Below are 19,700 nucleotides of genomic sequence, written 5' to 3' on the forward strand. Positions count from 1 at the left end.
AATAAACCTAATTCACTTTAAATCCCCTTTTTGGTCTTTAATCAAACCTACTCCTCATTTTAACCAGTCTCTTGCTGTTTCTCTGCTTACAGAAGACTTTGGGATTTCCATTCATTAGCTGCTAGTCTCTTCTCATACTACTTGGTTTTTCATATTTGCTTTTTCACATCCCCACTAAACCTTTGGTATTTTTGTTGATTCTCAATCATATTTTCAGCTATGCATGTAGTGGAATGTAATTTTCTATTACTGTATAGCTCTATGATTCCCAACGTTTTCAGTACCACGGCACGCTTCAATGAGACAAACCATTCCATGGAACACCTGCTTTTATTCTCCTTTCAGAAATACAGTATGTGATAATTGCATAATGCTCAAACTGAATGTTATTGCAAGAAATAAACTGGCAGCATAACTGACAATAGTAGACACTGAGAAGATCAGAAGCTCAGGTAAAACGGTGCTACTGCTTCCTGAAAATCTTTTAGCACAACTTTCTCAGCTTGGGCTGTAGCACACTGGTCAAAAAATACTTGTTTAGCTAACTCTGGCCTACCGGGAAAATGTTAATCTACATATTCATGTTTGGCCACTTCATTGGCCAATGTGCTACTGTTCTTTCTTGCAATAACACCTACAAACTATGTAGAGGATTTTTTTTTAACATACTCTCTCAAATTGTCATGATTTGACAACTCAGGACAATATAATTTGTTGCAATATTCCACTGTGGCTTTAGCATTATTTCCATTTCACTTTTTCCGCACTTTGGCATAACTTATTTATATTTGGAAGACGAATTAATAAAGAAAATGTTTGATTACATTCTACTACAGTACATGAATGAAATATGCCAAGGTCAAAGATCTTATTTTGTGATATGTAAGAGAGTGTACAAAACATCATCTTGTAATACTTACTATTATTTAAAAAATTAACTTTAAAAAAGTATTCACATTTGAACAGCAATTATCTGTGATGGTAACATTATCAAGTTGAACATCAGAGAACAGCTAGTGTTATGCAAGTTCCTTGGAATCTATGCTTTCAGTTAAACCTCTTTCAATAGGTCAATTTTTTTTTTGTATAATCTAGGGGACATTTTACACATTGGAAATCCGAGACTTTGCTGTGTCATTTACCTGCTGGGACAGGTAGCTTGAGTTTGTTTGGCACCATTCTTTGTCAGTTGTTTCATTTACCTCTGCATGTAATCCATTTTGGCATTTGAAATTGTCCTGCTGAAAGGATTGCTTTCCGAGCTTAAATTCTTTAATTTAAAAGTTATAATTATGCAACCAACTACACATGTTAGCTATTCTCAGGGTTGCCTTTAACCTTTTATCTCCCGCTTTTTGGGTTGTTTCTAAAGAAACATTTAGCTCAGTTTCCATCCCTATGCTGTGTTAATTTTCTTTTTGAGTCCTGAATACAATGAGAATCTCAATAAAACTTCTGTTTAAATGTATTCACATTTTTAAAGTCAATTTTTTTAATAATAGAAACTATTACAAGCTTTTGATAAAGTCCCACATAGGAGGTTAGTGAGCAAAATTAGGGCGCATGGTATTGGGGGCAAAGTACTAACTTGGATTGAAAGTTGGTTGGCTGATAGGAAACAAACAGTAGTGATAAACGGCTCCATTTCGGAATGGCAAGCAGTGACTAGTGGGGTACCGCAGGGATCCGTGCTGGGACCGCAGCTTTTTACAATATATGTTAATGATATAGAAGATGGTATTAGTAATAACATTAGCAAATTTGCTGATGATACTAAGCTGGGTGGCAGGGTGAAATGTGAGGAGGATGTTAGGAGATTACAGGGTGACCTGGACAAGTTATGTGAGTGGTCAGATGCGTGGCAGATGCAGTTTAATGTGGATAAATGTATGGTTATCCACTTTGGTGGCAAGAACAGGAAGGCAGATTACTACCTCAATTGAATCAATTTAGGTAAAGGGGCAGTACAGAGAGATCTGGGTGTTCTTGTACACCAGTCAATGAAGGTAAGCATGCAGGTACAGCAGGTAGTGAAGAAGGCTAATAGCATGCTGGCCTTCATAACAAGAGGGATTGAGTATAGAAGTAAAGAGGTTCTTCTGCAGCTGTACAGGGCCCTGGTGAGACCACACCTGGAGTACTGTGTGCAGTTCTGGTCTCCAAATTTGAGGAAAGACATTCTGGCTATTGAGGGAGTGCAGCATAGGTTCACGAGGTCAATTCCTGGAATGGCGGGCCTACATTATGCTGAAAGACTGGAGCAACTGGCTTGTATACCCTTGAGTTTAGAAGACTGAGAGGGGATCTGATTGAGACATATAAGATTATTAAAGGATTGGACACTCTGGAGGCAGGAAACATGTTTCCGCTGATGGGTGAGTGCCGAACCAGAGGACACATCTTAAAAATATGGGGTAGACCATTTAGGACAGAGATGGGGAGAAACTTCTTCACCCAGAGAGTGGTGGCTGTGTGGAATGCTCTGCCCCAGAGGGCAGTGGAGGCCCAGTCTCTGGATTCATTTAAGAAAGAGTTGGATAGAGTTCTCAAGGATTGTGGAATCAAGGGTTATGGAGATAAGGCAGGAACAGGATACTGATTAAGGATGATCAGCCATGATCATATTGAATGGTGGTGCTGGCTCGAAAAGCAGAATGGCCTACTCCTGCACCTATTGTTTATTGTGATGTTTTGTACACAAATGTATTAATTCAATTTATTCATAGTTGTATCATGTTATGTCAAGTAATAAAAGCAGGGTTGAATTACTTCACTAAGACCAGCAATATCAACTGTCAGTACCATGGGTAGTGTCCTCTATGTTGACTATTCCATATTTCCCCACTCACACTCTACTGCAGTCCCTGAGCTCCTCCATTTTCTGTCCTGACTATTTAAGCTTATGCCTTTTGAAAAATATTGCTTCTCCCTGACTCTTTACTCACTAAGCAATTATTTCCCTACTCCAGTGTTCACCAGGGCCATCAATGGCATCCTTTGCCCTGTTACAACACCTCTCCCTTTAATACTATTATTTGCATCCATCTTCATAACATCTACCATCATCCCTTCTGTCCAGTTCATCTTTATTTTTACTAAGGTGCCCAGAATTTCTACATACTTTTTAATGAAAAAAAGGTGTCATGGACATAGTCAAACTGATTTCTCAGACTAAATACTGGTCTGAGAATTAAAATTCACAGTTAACTATTCTTGCTGCATTTCCATCGTGTTTCTGGTTCAACCAATCAATACCCTCTTCTCATTCTGCATAAAATGGTATTTTTTTCCCCCAGGTGTGTTTCTTGCATCCTCATTCTGCTGAGTACTCAACCTCTAGTCTCCTGTCAGGAATATTTAAGTTCTGTACAAGTTTCTGACCTAATTGTTTCCTTTTCAAACTGAATGTAAAATGCAATCATATTGTGGTTGGTGATATCTTGGGGTGTCTTAGCTCCGGGGTCATTCACTAATCCTGAGATACTACACAATACTGCTACTATTACTGCTTTCTTGTTGGTCCAAGATGTGCTGCTGTAAGAACTTACTTCAAAAGCATTCTGTGAATCTCTGAAGCAGGCTATTGCTGCTAATTTGATTTATTAAGTTTGCATGTGGATTAAAGTCACACCTCATTATTGCGGGCATTTGTTATATCTTTCTGTATATTGTATTGCTAGAGGGCCTGTAGACCACTCCCACTGGTGACTTCTTTCCTCTACTATTCCTCATCGCCACTCAAGCTGATTCTACCTCCTGAACCAAGGTCATCTCTAACTATTGCACCAATGTTATTCTTGCTTAAGTGTTACCCCTCCACCTTTAAATAGTGCCTTTCTTGTCCTGAATGTCATTTGTTGCTCAATGATCAGTTTGCACTTACAACCCTGTAGCCCCTTTCTCATGTAAATAGGCTAAATAAACCTAAAACCTATTGGACTGTTGCAGAGACTGACATTGAGACCCTTAATTGCCCCCCCCCCCCCAAAGTCATACTATCCTGTCCTTGACCACTAACCAAATCAGAAGACTCTATCCTATGTGAGTGCCTGCCACCTGGTGCAAAGAATCCAGGTAACTTACTCCCTCCCTGGTGCACCAGTGTCTGTACTTCAGCCTCTCACTCCTAAACTTTGATTCAAAGCTGCTCGAACCTCAAACACTCACCACAAATTTAATTGCCCTGAATTACCATGGTATCCAGATGCTTCCATTTGCTGCAGCTTTGACACATCTGAACTGCCAGTCTTAACGCATTTTAATTATATAGTTCACTTATTTACAAACTTTGCCACCAATTTATGTAGTGTATTAAAAATTAAGAATTGAAAAGACTTCAACCACTTCACAGAAACTCACCAAAAAGCTCTTTGTTCTGTAGAGCTAATTTCAATGCACTCAACTGAATCAAGTTCTACCCCTGATCACCTGCCATTTGGTCCTCTTCTCACTTTTTGTGTCAAAAATATACTTTATTCATTACCTATAAGGAAGTACAACGAGTGTCACTATATACTGAGGTTCTACCTGTCCCTGATGGTGTGAGGGATGGAATTGGCCTCAAGTAGTTGGTCCATTCCATATCACCTGCCCTTCGCTGAGAAATTTGCAAAGAAAAACACTTTTGACCACAAGTCCATCAGGAAGTGGTCCATCCTGGAGACCCTGCAGGAAAAGGAGATGGTGAATCCTGTTGTGTGGTTCCCTGAGCAGATTGTCAAAATCATTTGGTAGAATGCCTCTTCACAAAGCTTTCCAACAAGCCTGAGGACATTGTTTGGCTGGTGAGATCCTCCTTGTCTGCACCAGTGCGCACTGCCCCCCAAAGCACTTGGGAAGTGTTGAGATTGCCACACATCTCCTTCTGGAATGAGATGCAGTGATTTTCGTCAAGGTTCAATCTGAGCAGCTCTGTGGCACAGGACTCTGAACTCTAGGGTTTGTTTCCTGGGACACACCGAGGCAAACATCAACTCTGCCTGGAGGACCATTGTCTGGGTGAAAGACGCTCTTTGGTCTGCCCAAAACCTGTTGGCTTTTCAGAACAAGGAGTTGGCCTCAACCAAGTGTTGGGAACTGGCACATTCAAAGGGGTCTGTGCTGAGGGATGCACGAAAGTTTGGGAGAGCTGCCATGAGGTGCAGTGGGGAATGACCACTGTTTGAAGTCTTTCTGTTGAAGTTAAATGGGGGTCCATTCATTTATCTAAGCCCCCCGCCTCAAATGCATGTGCATGACTACATTCACAAGTAAGAGATGCCTTTTGATTTGTTTGAATAGAGTCAAACTCCACTGTTTGTTTCCTTGATATGCTATTGTACAGAACTGAACTGCATTTGTGACTATGTATACATAAAGATATTTTTTATGAATAAAGTATAGTTTTGAAATATAAAGAAAAGTACAAAACAGTGCAGAATAGACTTTGGAGAAACTTTTGCAGCAATTTTGACATTACTCCTTACAGGTTCAATCCAACAAGAAAGCATTTTCTAGTAATGAAAGAAAACTGCTTACGTTCCCCTTAAGGCTACAAAGGTATCTTGAAAGTTAACAGATCCTTGTGTCCTTTTCTCACCTCTTTTAATTTCAAAAATGTGCTTCATTTCTGGAAATTATCTATAAGTACCTAATAAAAGGTCCTAAAACTTTTGTTTGTAGAGAAAAAGCAAACAACACGTTGGAATTTGACATTCCTCCAAGCGTTTCTGCGGTTGCATCACAAGGTATTTTCTATTAGTGAGGGAAACTATTTGCATATATTTTGAATCAACGAGAGTGTTACACTTTGGCAGAAAGGCCTACAACATTGGTCTTTCTCCTCTCCACCTTGGTAGCTTTCTCAAGCTTTAGTGTGCCTCCCTACACTTTTTCTCCAAAATATACTTTATTCATAAAAACACTCATCTATGAGTACAAAGATTCTAAATCCGTTTTTGCAGAGAAGCACTGCTGCCTCACAGCGCCAGAGACCCGGGTTCAATTCCCACCTCAGGCGACTATCTGTGTGGAGTTTGCACGTTCTCCCAGTGTCTGAGTGGGTTTCCTCCGGGTGCTCCGGTTTCCTCCCACACTCCAAAGATGTGCAGGTCAGGTGAATTGGCCATGCTAAATTGCCCATAGTGCTAGGTAAGGGGAAGATGTAGGGGTCTGAGTGGGTTGCGCTTCGGCGGGGCGGTGTGGACTTGTTGGGCCGAAAGGCCTGTTTCCACACTGTAAGTAATTAATCTAATCTGCAGGGGATGTGCCAGAAGACTGGTTTGGCAAATTACCACTTTCTAAGAAAGGTGATAAGGACAAGGCAGGGAATGATAAGGCTGGTGAGCCTGACAGAGTTGGCAAGTTGTTGGAGGGGATCCTGAGGGACAGGATTTACATGTATTTGGAAAGGCAAGGACCGATTAGAGTTGGTCAACGTGGCTTTGTGCATGAGAAATCGTATCTCACTAACTTGATTTAGTTTTTTGAAGAAGTAACGAAGAGGATTAATGAGGGCAGAGTGGTGGACATGATCTATATGGACTTCAGAGTTGTTCGGCAAGGTTCCTCATGGTATACTGGTTAATAAGGTTCGACCTCATGGAATACGGAGAGGACTAGTCATTTGGGAACAGAACTGACTCAAAGGTAGAAGACAGAGGTAGGTGGTGGAGGGTTGCTTTTCAGACTGGAGGCATATGACCAGTGGTGTGCCACAAAGATCGGTGCTGGATCCACTGCTTTTCATTTTTATAAATGATTTGGATGTGAACCTAGGAGGTATAGTCAGTAAGTTTTGGTGTCATCTGCAAATTGGAGGTGTAGTGGACAGCAAAGAAGGTTACCTGAGAGTGCAACGGGATCTTGATCGGATTCGGCCAATGGGCTGAGGAGTGACAGATGGAGTTTAAATTAGATAAATGTGAGATGCTACATTTTGGAAAGGCAAATCAGGGCAGGACTTATACACTTGATAGTAAGATCTTGTGGAGTGTTCCTGAACAAAGAGACCTTGGATGCAAGTTCATAGTTCCTTGAAAGTGGGTTCAAAGGTAGATAGGATAGTGAAGATGATGTTTGGTGCGCTTGCCTTTATTGTTCAGTGCATTGTGAGGTCATGTTGCAGCTGTACAGGACGTTGGTTAGTCCACTTTTGAAATATTGTGTTGAGCTCTGATCACCCTGCTATATGAAGGATGTTGTGAAACTTTAAAGAGTACAGAAAAGGTTTACAAGGATTTTGCGAGGGTTGGAGGGTTTGAGCTTCAGGGAGAGGTTGAGTAGGCTGGGGCTATTTTCCCTGGAGCTTTGGAGGCTGAGGGTGACCTTATAGAGATTTATAAAATCATGAGGGGCATGGATAGGATGAACAGCCAAGGTCTTTTCCCTGGGTTGGGGGAGTCCAAAACTAGAAGGCAAAGGTTTAAGTTGAGAAGAGAAAAATTTCAAAGGGACCCAAGGGGCAATTTTTTTGTTTACAAAGAAGGTGGTGCGCATATGGAATGAGCTGCCAGAGCAGGTGGTGGAGGCTGGTACAATTCCAATATTTAAAAGATGCCTGGATGAGGATATGAATTGGAAGGGTTTAGAGGGATCTGGGCTAAATGCTGGTCAGCATGCATGAGTTGGACTGAGGGATCTGTTTCCATGCTGTACAACTCTGACTGTAAAAGAAACAAACAAAACATTAGAATTTTGACATATCTTGGAACTTATGCTCATTTTCAAAAACAAAGGCAGTGTCTGCTTTTGCAGGAAACTATTAATGTTCATTTTTGAGGCACCTAGAGCGTCTGATAACTGAATGGACCCATGTTATACTTTGGTAGACAGACCCTAGATGGCAGTGTTCCTCCACTGTGGCTTGATAACAGCTGCCCCCAAGCTTTAATGTGACCCTCAGCACGTAGTCCTTGGCACATTCCAAGGTCAATCTGTAACACTTGATTGAGGTCAACTCTTTGCACTGGAAGACCAATAAATTTTGGCCAAAGGGAGTCTTTGACCTCCAAATGCAGTTGATGTTTGTATTGGTGTGCATCCGGGGAATAACCCATACAGAACAGCGAGATGAAGCTGCTCGGGACAAACCTTGGCAAAGCTACTGCATCTCTCTCTGGACCTTCTTTGCAAAGGCACATCCTAGATGGAAACTGACCATCTCTTTGCCCTTGAAGCAGCTACATTGGTGATGTGTGGTGATGCACAGAAGACCGGGCATGTGTGAATTTCTGATGGGCAGTGCCCTTCTCGGCACCAGCCAAGCTATGCCTTGGTGCTTGTTCGAAAGATCGGGTGATGAGGCATTCTCCCAAATGACAGACAGTCTGCTCACAGAACCACATGACACCCTCTCCTTTTCTTGCTGGGCTTGAGAATGCTGCATGCTGAATACCTTTTCATGCACTTGTAGTCAAAGGTGCTTTTCTTTGCAAATTTTTCCATGAGAAACAGATAAGGAGCAGTCTTGCAGTGTTCCACAGCACCGAGGCCAGACCTATCCTTCTCAGGACAGATAGAACTTTCCCATATGTAGTGACACTTGGTGTTTGTGTATTCTTCTTTAAGTGAAGCTGACTCTTACCCATTCCTTTTAATAATGCTGACTGCCTGTCTTGGGGTCCTCACCATGTCCAGAATGTGATTGGCAAGTATTTCTGAAAATGGAAATCCTGGTCCGCACATGTAATAGGCTTTGAGGCAACTTTTTAACAATGGCGTTGCATTCCTAATACTGGCTTAGAGTATTGTGGTTCTTCATGTCTATCGATTCATGCAAAGCTGCATTTCTTACAGTTTAATTTCTTGCCAACAATGTCATTGATCATATTCCAGTTCTAATCAAGTATACATCCAGGAGTACTGTACTTGGCAGAAAACTATGATGAAAGTGGTCTGCTCATATTTGTAGTTTAGTTGGAAAAAAGCAACTAAAAAAATTGGCTTTCCCAACAGTACTGATTAAAATGGAAGGAAAATTGGACAACTTCTGAGATGGGCCGTGTTTTGCTTTTGTTTCACTTGGTACCAAAGACAGCATTTCCTTATTTGTTGTGTCTATTTGCAGGCTTGTTTACAGTTTCAACTGTTAGATACCATTCAGTTTCAATTAGCAAAATATTTTGGGAAACTTAAAATCTGGCCACTATTTTTTTATGCAGCCATGCAGCACTATCCTGCAAGAAGTGAGAAAGAAAAACAACAAAATTAATGAGCATATGACCTTGTTTGATTTACAGACAATTATTAATGGATTGCAAACCATGTGGTTGGAATGTGATTTATAGAGAGCTCATTTCGTGGTTAACAATGGTGTAATATAAATGTTTCGCCTTGTTACATCGTTGTCTCATTTCTCAAACTACACTTTTGGTACCAGGTGAACCACAACTTCTACTTGCTTTGAAGCACAACATTTTACCAGGTGAACCTTAGTTCACCCCTGTCGAACTGCCAGTACTCAATTATGCTTTCGGTGTATTTATAACACTGGTTTTCATTAACTTCTGAATCACAAGGCTGCTTGGGAAAGTTTCTTAGCTCTTTGCTATAGTTTCAGATTTTCTCAGCAAAAATAATACACTATGGCTTTATGGCTGGTAACCAAGCAGTTAACTTCAAAATAAAATCTGACATGTTTTAATGCAGCAGAAAATGACACAACTGATCTGCACCTAATCATATTTCTTAATTTCTCTGCCTTTCAGTATGATCGCATTTATCAATAATCTTCTGTCTGAAGTCCATTTTCTTGCCACTCCTCATATCCATTAAATTGCTGATCTCCGTCTTGATTATACTCAATGGTGAGACATTCGCAATCCCTGGAGGAAAGAATTTCAAAGGTTCGCAGCCACATGAAAAATTAATTTTTTTTCCATCTCAATCCTAAATGATTGACTTCATAACTTGCCTCCAAATTCATAGAGATGCAAGAGGCACTTCACCCCATTGTGCCTGCATGAGTCATCAAGCACCAATCTACTTTAGTTGTATTTCACAGTACTAAACCTGTTGTCTTGTGTGCTATGGCATTTCAAGTATTCAAATAAATATTACTGAAATGCTGTGATCTTTCTCACTTCTATCACCTTTTTCAGGCAGAATTCCAGACTGGTCCAAAAAATCTTTTCCTCAAATTCCATCAAAGCCTCTTGCCCTTATTTTAATTTATGCCCTCTAGTTATTGAACCTTCTACAATGGGGAAAAAAAAACTTCCTATCTATGGCCCTCATCATTTTGTACAGCTCATTCACTAAGTCTTCCCTGCTCCAAGAAAAACCCAGCCTGTCTTTCAAGACTCCCCAAACAGGAGAAATAACTCTTTTAATATGAATAGGCAACAGCCTAGTTCTACAATCAGTGGTCTTTTAATCTGGAGACCCAGTTAGTGTTGTGGGGACCTGGGTTCAAATCCTGCAATGGTAGGTGGTGGAATTTGAATTCAATAAAAATCTGGAATTAAGAACCTAATGATGATTGTGAATCTCTTGTCGATTGTCAGAAAAAGTCATCTGGTTCCCTAGGGAAGGAAGCTGCTATCCTTGCTTGATCTGGCCTACATGTGACTCCAGACCCACAGCAATGTGGTTACTCTCTGGGCAATTACGGTTGGACAGTAAATGCTGGCCTAGCCAGCAACATTCTAATCCCGTTAAAGAATAGAAAAAAAAACTACCCTTCTTCACAATCTTGTATATTTCGGTGAATTCCAGATCTTCTGATTCAGTCTCTTTATAATAGGACAGCTTTCATCCCAGGAACTACTTGAGTGAACCTTTGGTAAATCTCCTCCAATGTATGTATATCCTTCAGTACACAGATCTGCAAGTGTGCTTTTCCCAAAGTCCTGTACAATTGGAGCAACACTTCCTTATTCTTGTTCTCCAATCCCCTTGCAAGAAAGGCCAAAATGACATTTACCTTCCCAGTTGTGTGCCGCACCTGCATGCTAAGTTTGTGTTCCTTGTGTGACTACATTGATTCTTCCTTGTCATTAACACTTGCAAGTTTCATATCATTTGAAAAAAAATCTGCTTCTCATCTTACAAACAAATTGATTAACTCTCACTTGCCCCCCTTATGCTTTATCTGCCACCTTGTTGCCCACTCGATCAACATGACTTATCATTTTGTCGTTGCTTTATCTCCTCATCACAATTTGTATTCAGAGCTGTTTTAATATTGTTACACTCCTGCTGTAAAGATTGTGCCAGCAGCTCCTCTGTGCATTCAACACCTCACCAGAACCCAAACCCCCAGGCTTTACCTACACTCCGTGACTGGGTATTGACATATTCTTAGTCTGGAATGTGTCCTTTTGTCCTATTGAGACAATGTGACAGTACTTGAATTCACATAATCAAGTAATATGCTGCAAAGGCAAACCATAGCAGTTGTCTTATTTTAAAATAGACAGGTCCAGAAGATTTCACACTGGGTCAGTTTAAGTTTTACAACTTATGAATATGGCATGCTGCTACTGATTATGACAGTACAAGAAGTGCAATACATATTTACTGGCATTTTATCAGGCACAAGGAGTTATAGTCAGAAAGAGAGGTTTGAGAAGTTCAGGCTTTGATGTAGTTAATATTTGACTCTGCATCAGTTATTATAAATGGAAAAGTAGCGTTTGCCTCAGAATTGAACTTAAAATGGTACCTGAATAATTATTTTTCACTTGTCATGAAGCTGCAATTACAAATTGACCAATCGATCTTATGGACTTCAACAATAGTTACGCAGTACTTTCACCTCATTCTGAAGTTTGATCACCAAATTGTCTCCCAGTTAAACCACTGTTCCCTTGTTACTGTGTATCCTTCAGTAAGTTAATGAATAACTCTCATTTAATATTTGTAGGTTCTCTTCAATAAACAAAGAAATAAATTCCCTAAGTTGTCCAGTCTTTCTTGCTACTTCCAACTCTAAAGTTTCTATATGAGTTAATGCCTACCTCTTTTTCTTCCCTCAGCAGTTATTCTGCAGCACTTTGCTACCTATTTTGTAGGGAGTACTAAACTTATCTGAACTGGTCACAGATCACAGTTTGGAGCAGGAACCCCAGAGTGTTTCATAACCTCCAACTCACCACAATGCAGAGTCTTTAAATAAAATGTAGAATTTTATCTTTCCTGGCTGAAATGATCTGATCCAGAGCTAAACCTAGAACTATGTTGGTCCATGTAACTCTGTTCTAATAAATGGGCCACCAATTGAGATATCAGAGATGCTGCTTTAGATATAACAATTTAAGTGCACCATCTTACTAAAGCAATTAAAAATTCACCTGTTCACTTAACTATATTCTCTTTTACTATATTACTACTCATCGCAGCTTCCAAATTCAGATTTCATGAACTAATCTGAAATTTGGTGCTTTGAAGCAGCACTTGCTTAGCAAAGACCTGCTCACTGATACTGTGTTTGCATTAAGCCAGGACCACTCAGCTTCTGAGCTAATACAGCCTTGATTCAAATATGAACCAAGAAACTGACTTTCAGACGTGAACTGAGTGTGATTGCCCTTCACATCAAAGCCACATTTAACTCAGTGTGGCGTCAAGGAGTCACTGGGAATTGGGGGCAGGGGGGGGAATTTCCATTTGTTGGAATCATACATAGCAGAAAGGAAGATGATTATGGTTGTTGGAGGTCAATCATCTTCACTCCAGGACACCTCTGTAGGAGTTCCTCGGGTTAATGTCGTAGGACCAACCATCTTCAGCTATTATGTTAATGACTTTCCTTCCATTGTAAAGTCAGAAGTGGGGGTGTTCACTAATGATTGCATAATGTTTAACACCATTCATGACTCCTAGGTACTGAAGCAGTTTCTGACCAAATGCAGCATGACCTGAACATTATCCTGGTTTGGCCTCACATTTTGCAAATAACATTTGCACCACGTAAGTGCCAGACTATGACCATCTCCAACAAATCGAGAATTTAACTATTGTTCCTTGATATTCAATGGTATTAAATCTTCCACCTTCAACATCATGGGAATTACCATTGACCAGAACATGAATTGGGTAAGCCATATAATTACTGTGGCTACAAAAGCAGGTCAGAGATGGGGTTTCCATGGTGAGGAACAAATTCCTCATGTCCTCAAACATTCACGACACAAGTCAGGAATGTGCTAGAATAATTCCCAATTGCCTGGATGAGTATAACTCCAAAAACACCCAGTTTGATACCCACGACAAAGTAGACCACATGATTGATATATCCATAACATTGAATGCCTCCACCACTGGTGCTTAGTAGCAGCAGTGTGTGCCATCTGTGAAATGCACTGCAGAGATTCACCAAGGGTCCACAGATAGTACCTTCTAATCTAACAATCGCTTCCATCTAAAAACAAGAACAGCAGGTACATAGGAACACAGCAACCTATAACTTCCCCTTCAAGCCACTCACATCCTGACTTGAAAATATATTGCTGTTTCTTCACTGTTGCTGAGTCAAAATCCTGGAATTCCCTCCCTGACAGCTTTATGAGTCTACTCACAGCACATGTATTGCAGCAGTTCAAGAATGCAGCTCACCGTCACCTCAAGGGCAGGTGGTGACGGATGAGAAATGCTGGCCGGAATGTCCATATTCCGTAAGTAAATTGAGCTCTGAATGGAAGTTAATTAGATGTGTTCTGTTTGTGTCTCTTCTGAACAAATTTGGCCATTGCTACCTTCTATGTTTTGCATCATTATCATGTGTACAGTTTTGAGTAACCCATAAAACAAATTAACTAACTAAATAAGTGACAGCCTTTCAAAGGCCATTGCAATACGTGATGCATACAAGCCCTGCAGTGCTCACCAGTTGAAGGTACCAGGCATTTCGTTGCACACAACATATTCCCTGTTAAGGGCCAGCCAGGCATAACACAGAAGAAGAGCATTCAGTGAGATATCATGATCTTGTCTATGCTTCTCCTCTTCTTCAACCGTTCCTCCAGACTGAGGATGATTTTCGTACAATGTGAAGTTATGTATCCTGAGGTGATGTCTGATGAATCGAGTGGTTGGATGCTCAGGTTTTCATCTGCTTCTTCCCCTCCCATGGGTGTGTTGAAGGTGCTTAAAATAGTTCACACCAGTTCAGGGGATGTTGGTCTGAAAAGAGTTAGGGATATTGGAGCACCAATTCTGCTCCTAGAGGCAACTCTGGTAATATTTCTATAGACATTAGGGATATCTGTATATTTTCACGTCTTCCACTCAAACATGAAGGATGGATAACACTGCTGCACTGTAGAACATGAATTTGATTTCAGATTTGAGGTCCTAGTCGTCAAACACACTGCTCCTCAGATGGCCAAAGCCTATAGTAGAACACAGGACATGATGATGAATTTCATTGATGTTTACTCTCATTGAGAGGAGGCTTCCAAGGTATTCAGCTTCAACACAGCAGCAAGAAAGGAGGCAGCAAATGGATATACCAAGGCCCAGGGCCAGGAGCCCAGCACTTTTAGCTTCAACACAACAGCGAGAGAGGACACAGCAAGAGAATGTATTGGGCTGTAGGACTGGGGGCCCCACTAGCGAGAGAAGAGGCATAGTTTAACAGCTGCAACTTCAAGAAACTGCTGTTGGGGAAATGATTGGTTCATGATTTAGCAAATTTATTTTTGGAAGAGGGATTAACTAAGAAATAATAGGAAAGTGTAAAAGTTACACAGCCGACCTAATAAATTAATATAAGTAAGCAAAGAATGGTAAGGAAAGTAAAGTTAGCATAAGGGAAATATGTTTAAGACCAAGTAAATAAGTTCAAATTTAAGACATAACAGCACAGGTCAGTTGAGTGGAATGCATGGCCTATAATATGTAGGAAGTCAGGGAACCTACTATGCTTCTAGAGGACCATATGTGTTAGAAGTGCTTCCAGGTTTCAGAGCTTGACAACTACTGAAGACGCTGTGACACATCTGCCAATTTGAGAACATATTATCCACATAACTGTCAGCTTGGTGGATGTGCCAGAGTGGTTACACCACAACTTAAGAGCCTGGACAAAGGAAAGAAGGGGGTGACTGCCAGACACTCCAAGAGAAACAGGCAGGTAGAACTGAAGTTCCCTGGCAACCCACTCACAAATTAGTTTTCCATTTTAGAAACGGATGAGGGTACTGGTTCCTCAATTAAAAGGGCAGAGGAATCTGCGAGGGGCTAGAGATAGCTTGAGTAAGTGGAAAAAGTCTTAGCAGATGGAATTTATGGGAGGAAAGTTTAGGTCATGCACTGTGGCAGAAAAAATATCAAAAGGCTGGCTATTATTTAAATGAAGAGAGACTCCAAATAAGTGCAATGTAAAGAAATCTGGGTGTCTTGTGTATGCAACACAAAATGTTAGCATGCAGGTGCATCACATAAATAAGGCAAATGGAAATGTGGCCAATAATGTGAGGGGGTTGGAATTTAAAAATAGGGACATGAGGCTACACCAAAATAATGTTTATAGGTTTTGGTCCCTATATTTAGAAAAGGATAGATTGACATTTGAGGCTGTTCAAAAGAGATTCACTGATTGCTGGGATTAACGGCTAAACAAGTACATCTTTCTTCATTAGAGTTTAGAAGAATGAGATGTGATTTTATTGAAACATGTAAGAATCTGAGGGAGCTTGGCAGGGTAGATTTTTTTTTTAATAGGTATTTTTATTGAAAAAAAGAAATTGTTAAAGTTTTTTTACAAAATTACAGAAGTAATACAAACAAGTGTAAACACCAATATAAAATTAAATAAATAATAACCGAAACCAAAAAAAAAACCCAACTAACTACTGATCTATCCTACAAACAACCAAAACATAAAATAGGATATCATACATTAATAGCGATAAACAACAGAATAATTAAATAACTAAGTACATGCTCAAAATAGATTTACATCAAGTCATAATAAAACCCGTATTTATATGGGATTCCTCCTCCCGGGGATCCCCAGACCAGCCAGTACTATTACCACAGTTAGACAAAAGCCCTTGACAATATGGCTGAAATATCTGTGTCGATATAGTTCAAAAAGGGCTGCCATATTTTATAGAATAATTCAGTTTTTTGGTGCACCATATTTGTGAGGAAGTCAGGGGGATATATTCCATGATTAACCTGTGCCAGTTCAAAAGTCCTGGAGGGCCTTCAGCTGCCTAATTCACTAAAATACTTTTCCTTGCACAAAAGGAGAGAATGGAAAATAGTTTCTTCTCGTGCACGTTCAGGGAGGGAAAATCTGAAAAGCCCAAGAGTAGAGACACTGGATCCAATCTAATCTCTGTCAAGACATTTGCCACTCTGTCTCAATACCTGCAGATTTTATGGCATGTCCATAGACTATGTGTGAGAGTGCCAAGTTCTATTTTGCATTTAGGACACATTGGGGATGCTCCTTCCTTAAATTCTGCGAGTCGTTTAGGTGCTATATGAGCCCTGTGGAGTATCTTTAATTGAATAGCTTGAGTTCTATTACAAATCTTTCTGGCATTTTCCCACATGTCCTCCCACATTTCTAAAGAGATTTCTAACCCCAGTTCTTGGTTCCATGTTTTAAATAATAGTTCCATGTCTTTCGATACCTCATTATATAGGCAAGGTAGATGTTAAAAAGATGTTTCAACTACTGAGGCGAGTCTTGAACTAGGGAGCATAGCTACAGAATGAGGGGGCACCCTCACGTAAAACAGATTTGAAGAAATTTCTTCACCCAGAGGGTAGTGAATGTCTAGAATTCTTTACACCAGAGTTGTGGAGGTTAGATCACTGAAAGCACTTATAGAGGTGGGAGGAAGAATTTTGAAATACCAGCGAGTTAATAACTAAGTTGAGCTGGCCTGAAAGAGGAGTTGAGGGCCTGTGACAGATCAGCATTGATCTTGTCATATGGCGGGGCTGACTTGAGTGGCTGACTAGCCCTGCTTCTGCTCCTATTTGTATTTTTATGTTCTAGAAAATAATGAGTAGGAATGAACAGTTTATTTTCTGTTTGGCAGGCTATGACTGGTGGTGGGCCGCAACGATCAGTACTTGAGCCCCAGCTGTTCACAATATGGGAGTTTGGGAACAAATGTATTACTTCTTAATTTGCAGATAACACAAAGCTAAGTAGGAATGTGTGGTGTGATGAAAATGTAATTTAGAAGGATTCAGACTGATTTATTGCACGGGCATGAAACAACATGGAATGTAATATTGAAAAAAACGGAAGATTATACATTTCATTTAAGAAATACATCTGTTTCTTAATTGTAAAAGGTTGGAAAGTGAAGATGTACCTTTCTGGTAACTAAACCTTCTGGTTTGTCCCCTAATGTCAGAATAAGTGCATGAGAGAAGAGGGTCACTACTGCTTCTTCCACTCATTGGTCTGTTGTGAAGGCAATGTAATTATTTGTTTTGGCAATGGGTAGCATTAAAGACTTTTTAATGCAGCTATGAACTGCAACCTGGAACACTTTCGGAGAATGTTTTCTGTTGCTGCTGAAGGTAGTTTCATGGACAGTCACAGAACATGGTGTCCTCAATCAGTGACAGTCTGGTTGGTAAACCAGTCTGATTGCCGATCAGAAATATCCAGCTTTGTAATTCTTGGTCTATAAGACGTAATGAGCCAGGTAAGTCTCCAAGGGCAAAGCCCCCTGATTTGCTACCTTCTAACAAACATCTAAAGAATTCCCTGCTTTTCTTTTGAAAGTACCTTCTGCTTCGAACGGTAAATTTGTTTTTGAAGGAGAACAAATCTGATTTTGTACTGATTCATGATGGCTTCCAGAGTTTGTTCTTCATATTGGTTGCACTAAGTGTTCATTAGATTATTGCACTGTACAACTTTCTAGTTCAAATAGCTGCCACATGCAGAATCAGGAATGATGTTGATTATGTTTCATATCTTTGTATGATGCAGGAATGTGTTCCTGAGAATTTGGAACTGAAGAGGAAGGTCTTTCAAGACCTAGATAAGCTTATGAATGACAGCGTGATTCTCAGCAGTTCTACCTCTTGTCTTTTACCTTCAAAGTTATTCAGTGGTCTTAAGCATGTGAAGCAATGCATTGTGGCGCATCCTGTAAGTATTTATGCACTGCACAGCAGTGATAATTAGCGTTTGTACCTAGCTGTTCTAAGGTTAAAATTGGTTGCAAGTATACAATGAATAATTGCAAACTGAACGTTTGGATATGCTTATTAGGACTATGCATTTAGGAATACGTGGAAAAAAAGCGATGCAAAGCAAAATCAGTTTATTATTAAATTCTTTCAAATTTCCAATATGATAATTAAAGACCGGTTGAAGATCTTTAACTTGTGTATGTAAGCCATTAAATGAATACTAGCTCCAAAAATGATGAATATCATGGTTTTGATCACAGAGTGCTGTGTTGAAACTCAATAAATCGCTTTGGTAAGAATTTGTGGAAGTGAAATCCTTGTTCCCATTGTAAACTTAAAAAAAAAGGTTTATTTTTCATTTTAAAAAAATGAATAGACTTTTTAAAAAAAAACACCAAGTAGCATATGTGAAATTACATAATAAACCTACCAAAGCTTAACTAGACACAGAATAGAATCATACAGAAATTGAATCAAGAATTGGCTAGCTGAAAGAAGACAGAGGATGTGGTAAACCGGAAATGTTCATCCTGGAGTTCACTTACTAGTGGTGTACCACAACGATCTGTTTTGGGGCTACTGTTGTTTGTCATTTTTATAAATTATCTAGATGAGGGCATAGAAGGATGGTTTAGTAAATTTGTGGATGACATTAAGGTCGGTGGTGTTGTGGATAGCGCCAAAGGATGTTGCAGGTGACAGATGGACATAGATAAGCTGCAGTGCTGGACTGAGAGGTGGCAAATGGAGGTTAATGTGGATAAGTGTGAGGTGATTCACTTTGGAAGGAGTAAGAGGAATAAGGATTTCTGGGGTAATGGTAAAATTCTTGGTAGTGTAGAAGAGCAGAGAGATCTTGGCGTCCATGTACATAGATTCCTGAACCAGATTGGTGGGGTTGTTAAGAAGGCATACGGTGCGTTAAGCTTTTATTGGTAGAGAGTTGAAGTTTTGGAGCCACGAGGTCATGCTGCAGCTGTACAAAACTCTAGTACGGCCACACTTGGAGTATTGTGTACTGTTCTGGTCACTGCTTTATAGAAGGATGTGGAAGCTTTGGAAAGGATTCAGAGGAGATTTACTAGGATGTTACCTGGTATAGTGGGCAGGTCTTATGAGGAACGGCTGAGGGACTTGAGGCTATTTTAGTTAGAGAAAAGAAGGTTGAGAGATGACTTAATTGAGACATACAAGATAATCAGAGTGTTAGATAGGGTGGACAATGAGAGCCGAAAATGTGTTGCTGGAAAAGCGCAGCAGGTCAGGCAGCATCCAAGGAACAGGAGAATCGATGTTTCGGGCATAAGCCCTTCAATGTCAATTCTCCTGTTCCTTGGATGCTGCCTGACCTGCTGCGCTTTTCCAGCAACACATTTTCAGCTCTGATCTCCAGCATCTGCAGTCCTCACTTTCTCCTGGACAATGAGAGCCTTTTTCCTCAGATGGTGATGGCTAGCACAAGGGGATACAGCTATAAATTGAGGGGTGATAGATATAGGACCGATGTCAGAGGTAATTTCTTTACTCAGAGGAGTAGGGGCGTGGAATGCGCTGCCTGCAACAGTACTGTTTCCATGCTGTACGTCTCTGACTCTAGTGGA

General features: G+C 40.2%; 1 protein-coding gene across 3 annotated transcripts in view; it reads left to right on the top strand.

Moving 5' to 3' along the window:
• The window catches only part of cryl1 (crystallin, lambda 1), a 100,706-nt gene that overhangs the window by 38,216 nt on the left and 42,790 nt on the right, over positions 1-19,700 (top strand). For all 3 annotated transcript variants that reach the window (XM_072577406.1, XM_072577408.1, XM_072577407.1), the window contains exon 5: positions 17,894-18,055. In XM_072577406.1, coding sequence (XP_072433507.1) covers positions 17,894-18,055 — 162 coding nt within the window. The remainder of the gene's footprint in view (positions 1-17,893; positions 18,056-19,700) is intronic.

Source organism: Chiloscyllium punctatum, chromosome 9, assembly GCF_047496795.1.
Source record: "Chiloscyllium punctatum isolate Juve2018m chromosome 9, sChiPun1.3, whole genome shotgun sequence".
NCBI lineage: Eukaryota > Metazoa > Chordata > Chondrichthyes > Orectolobiformes > Hemiscylliidae > Chiloscyllium > Chiloscyllium punctatum.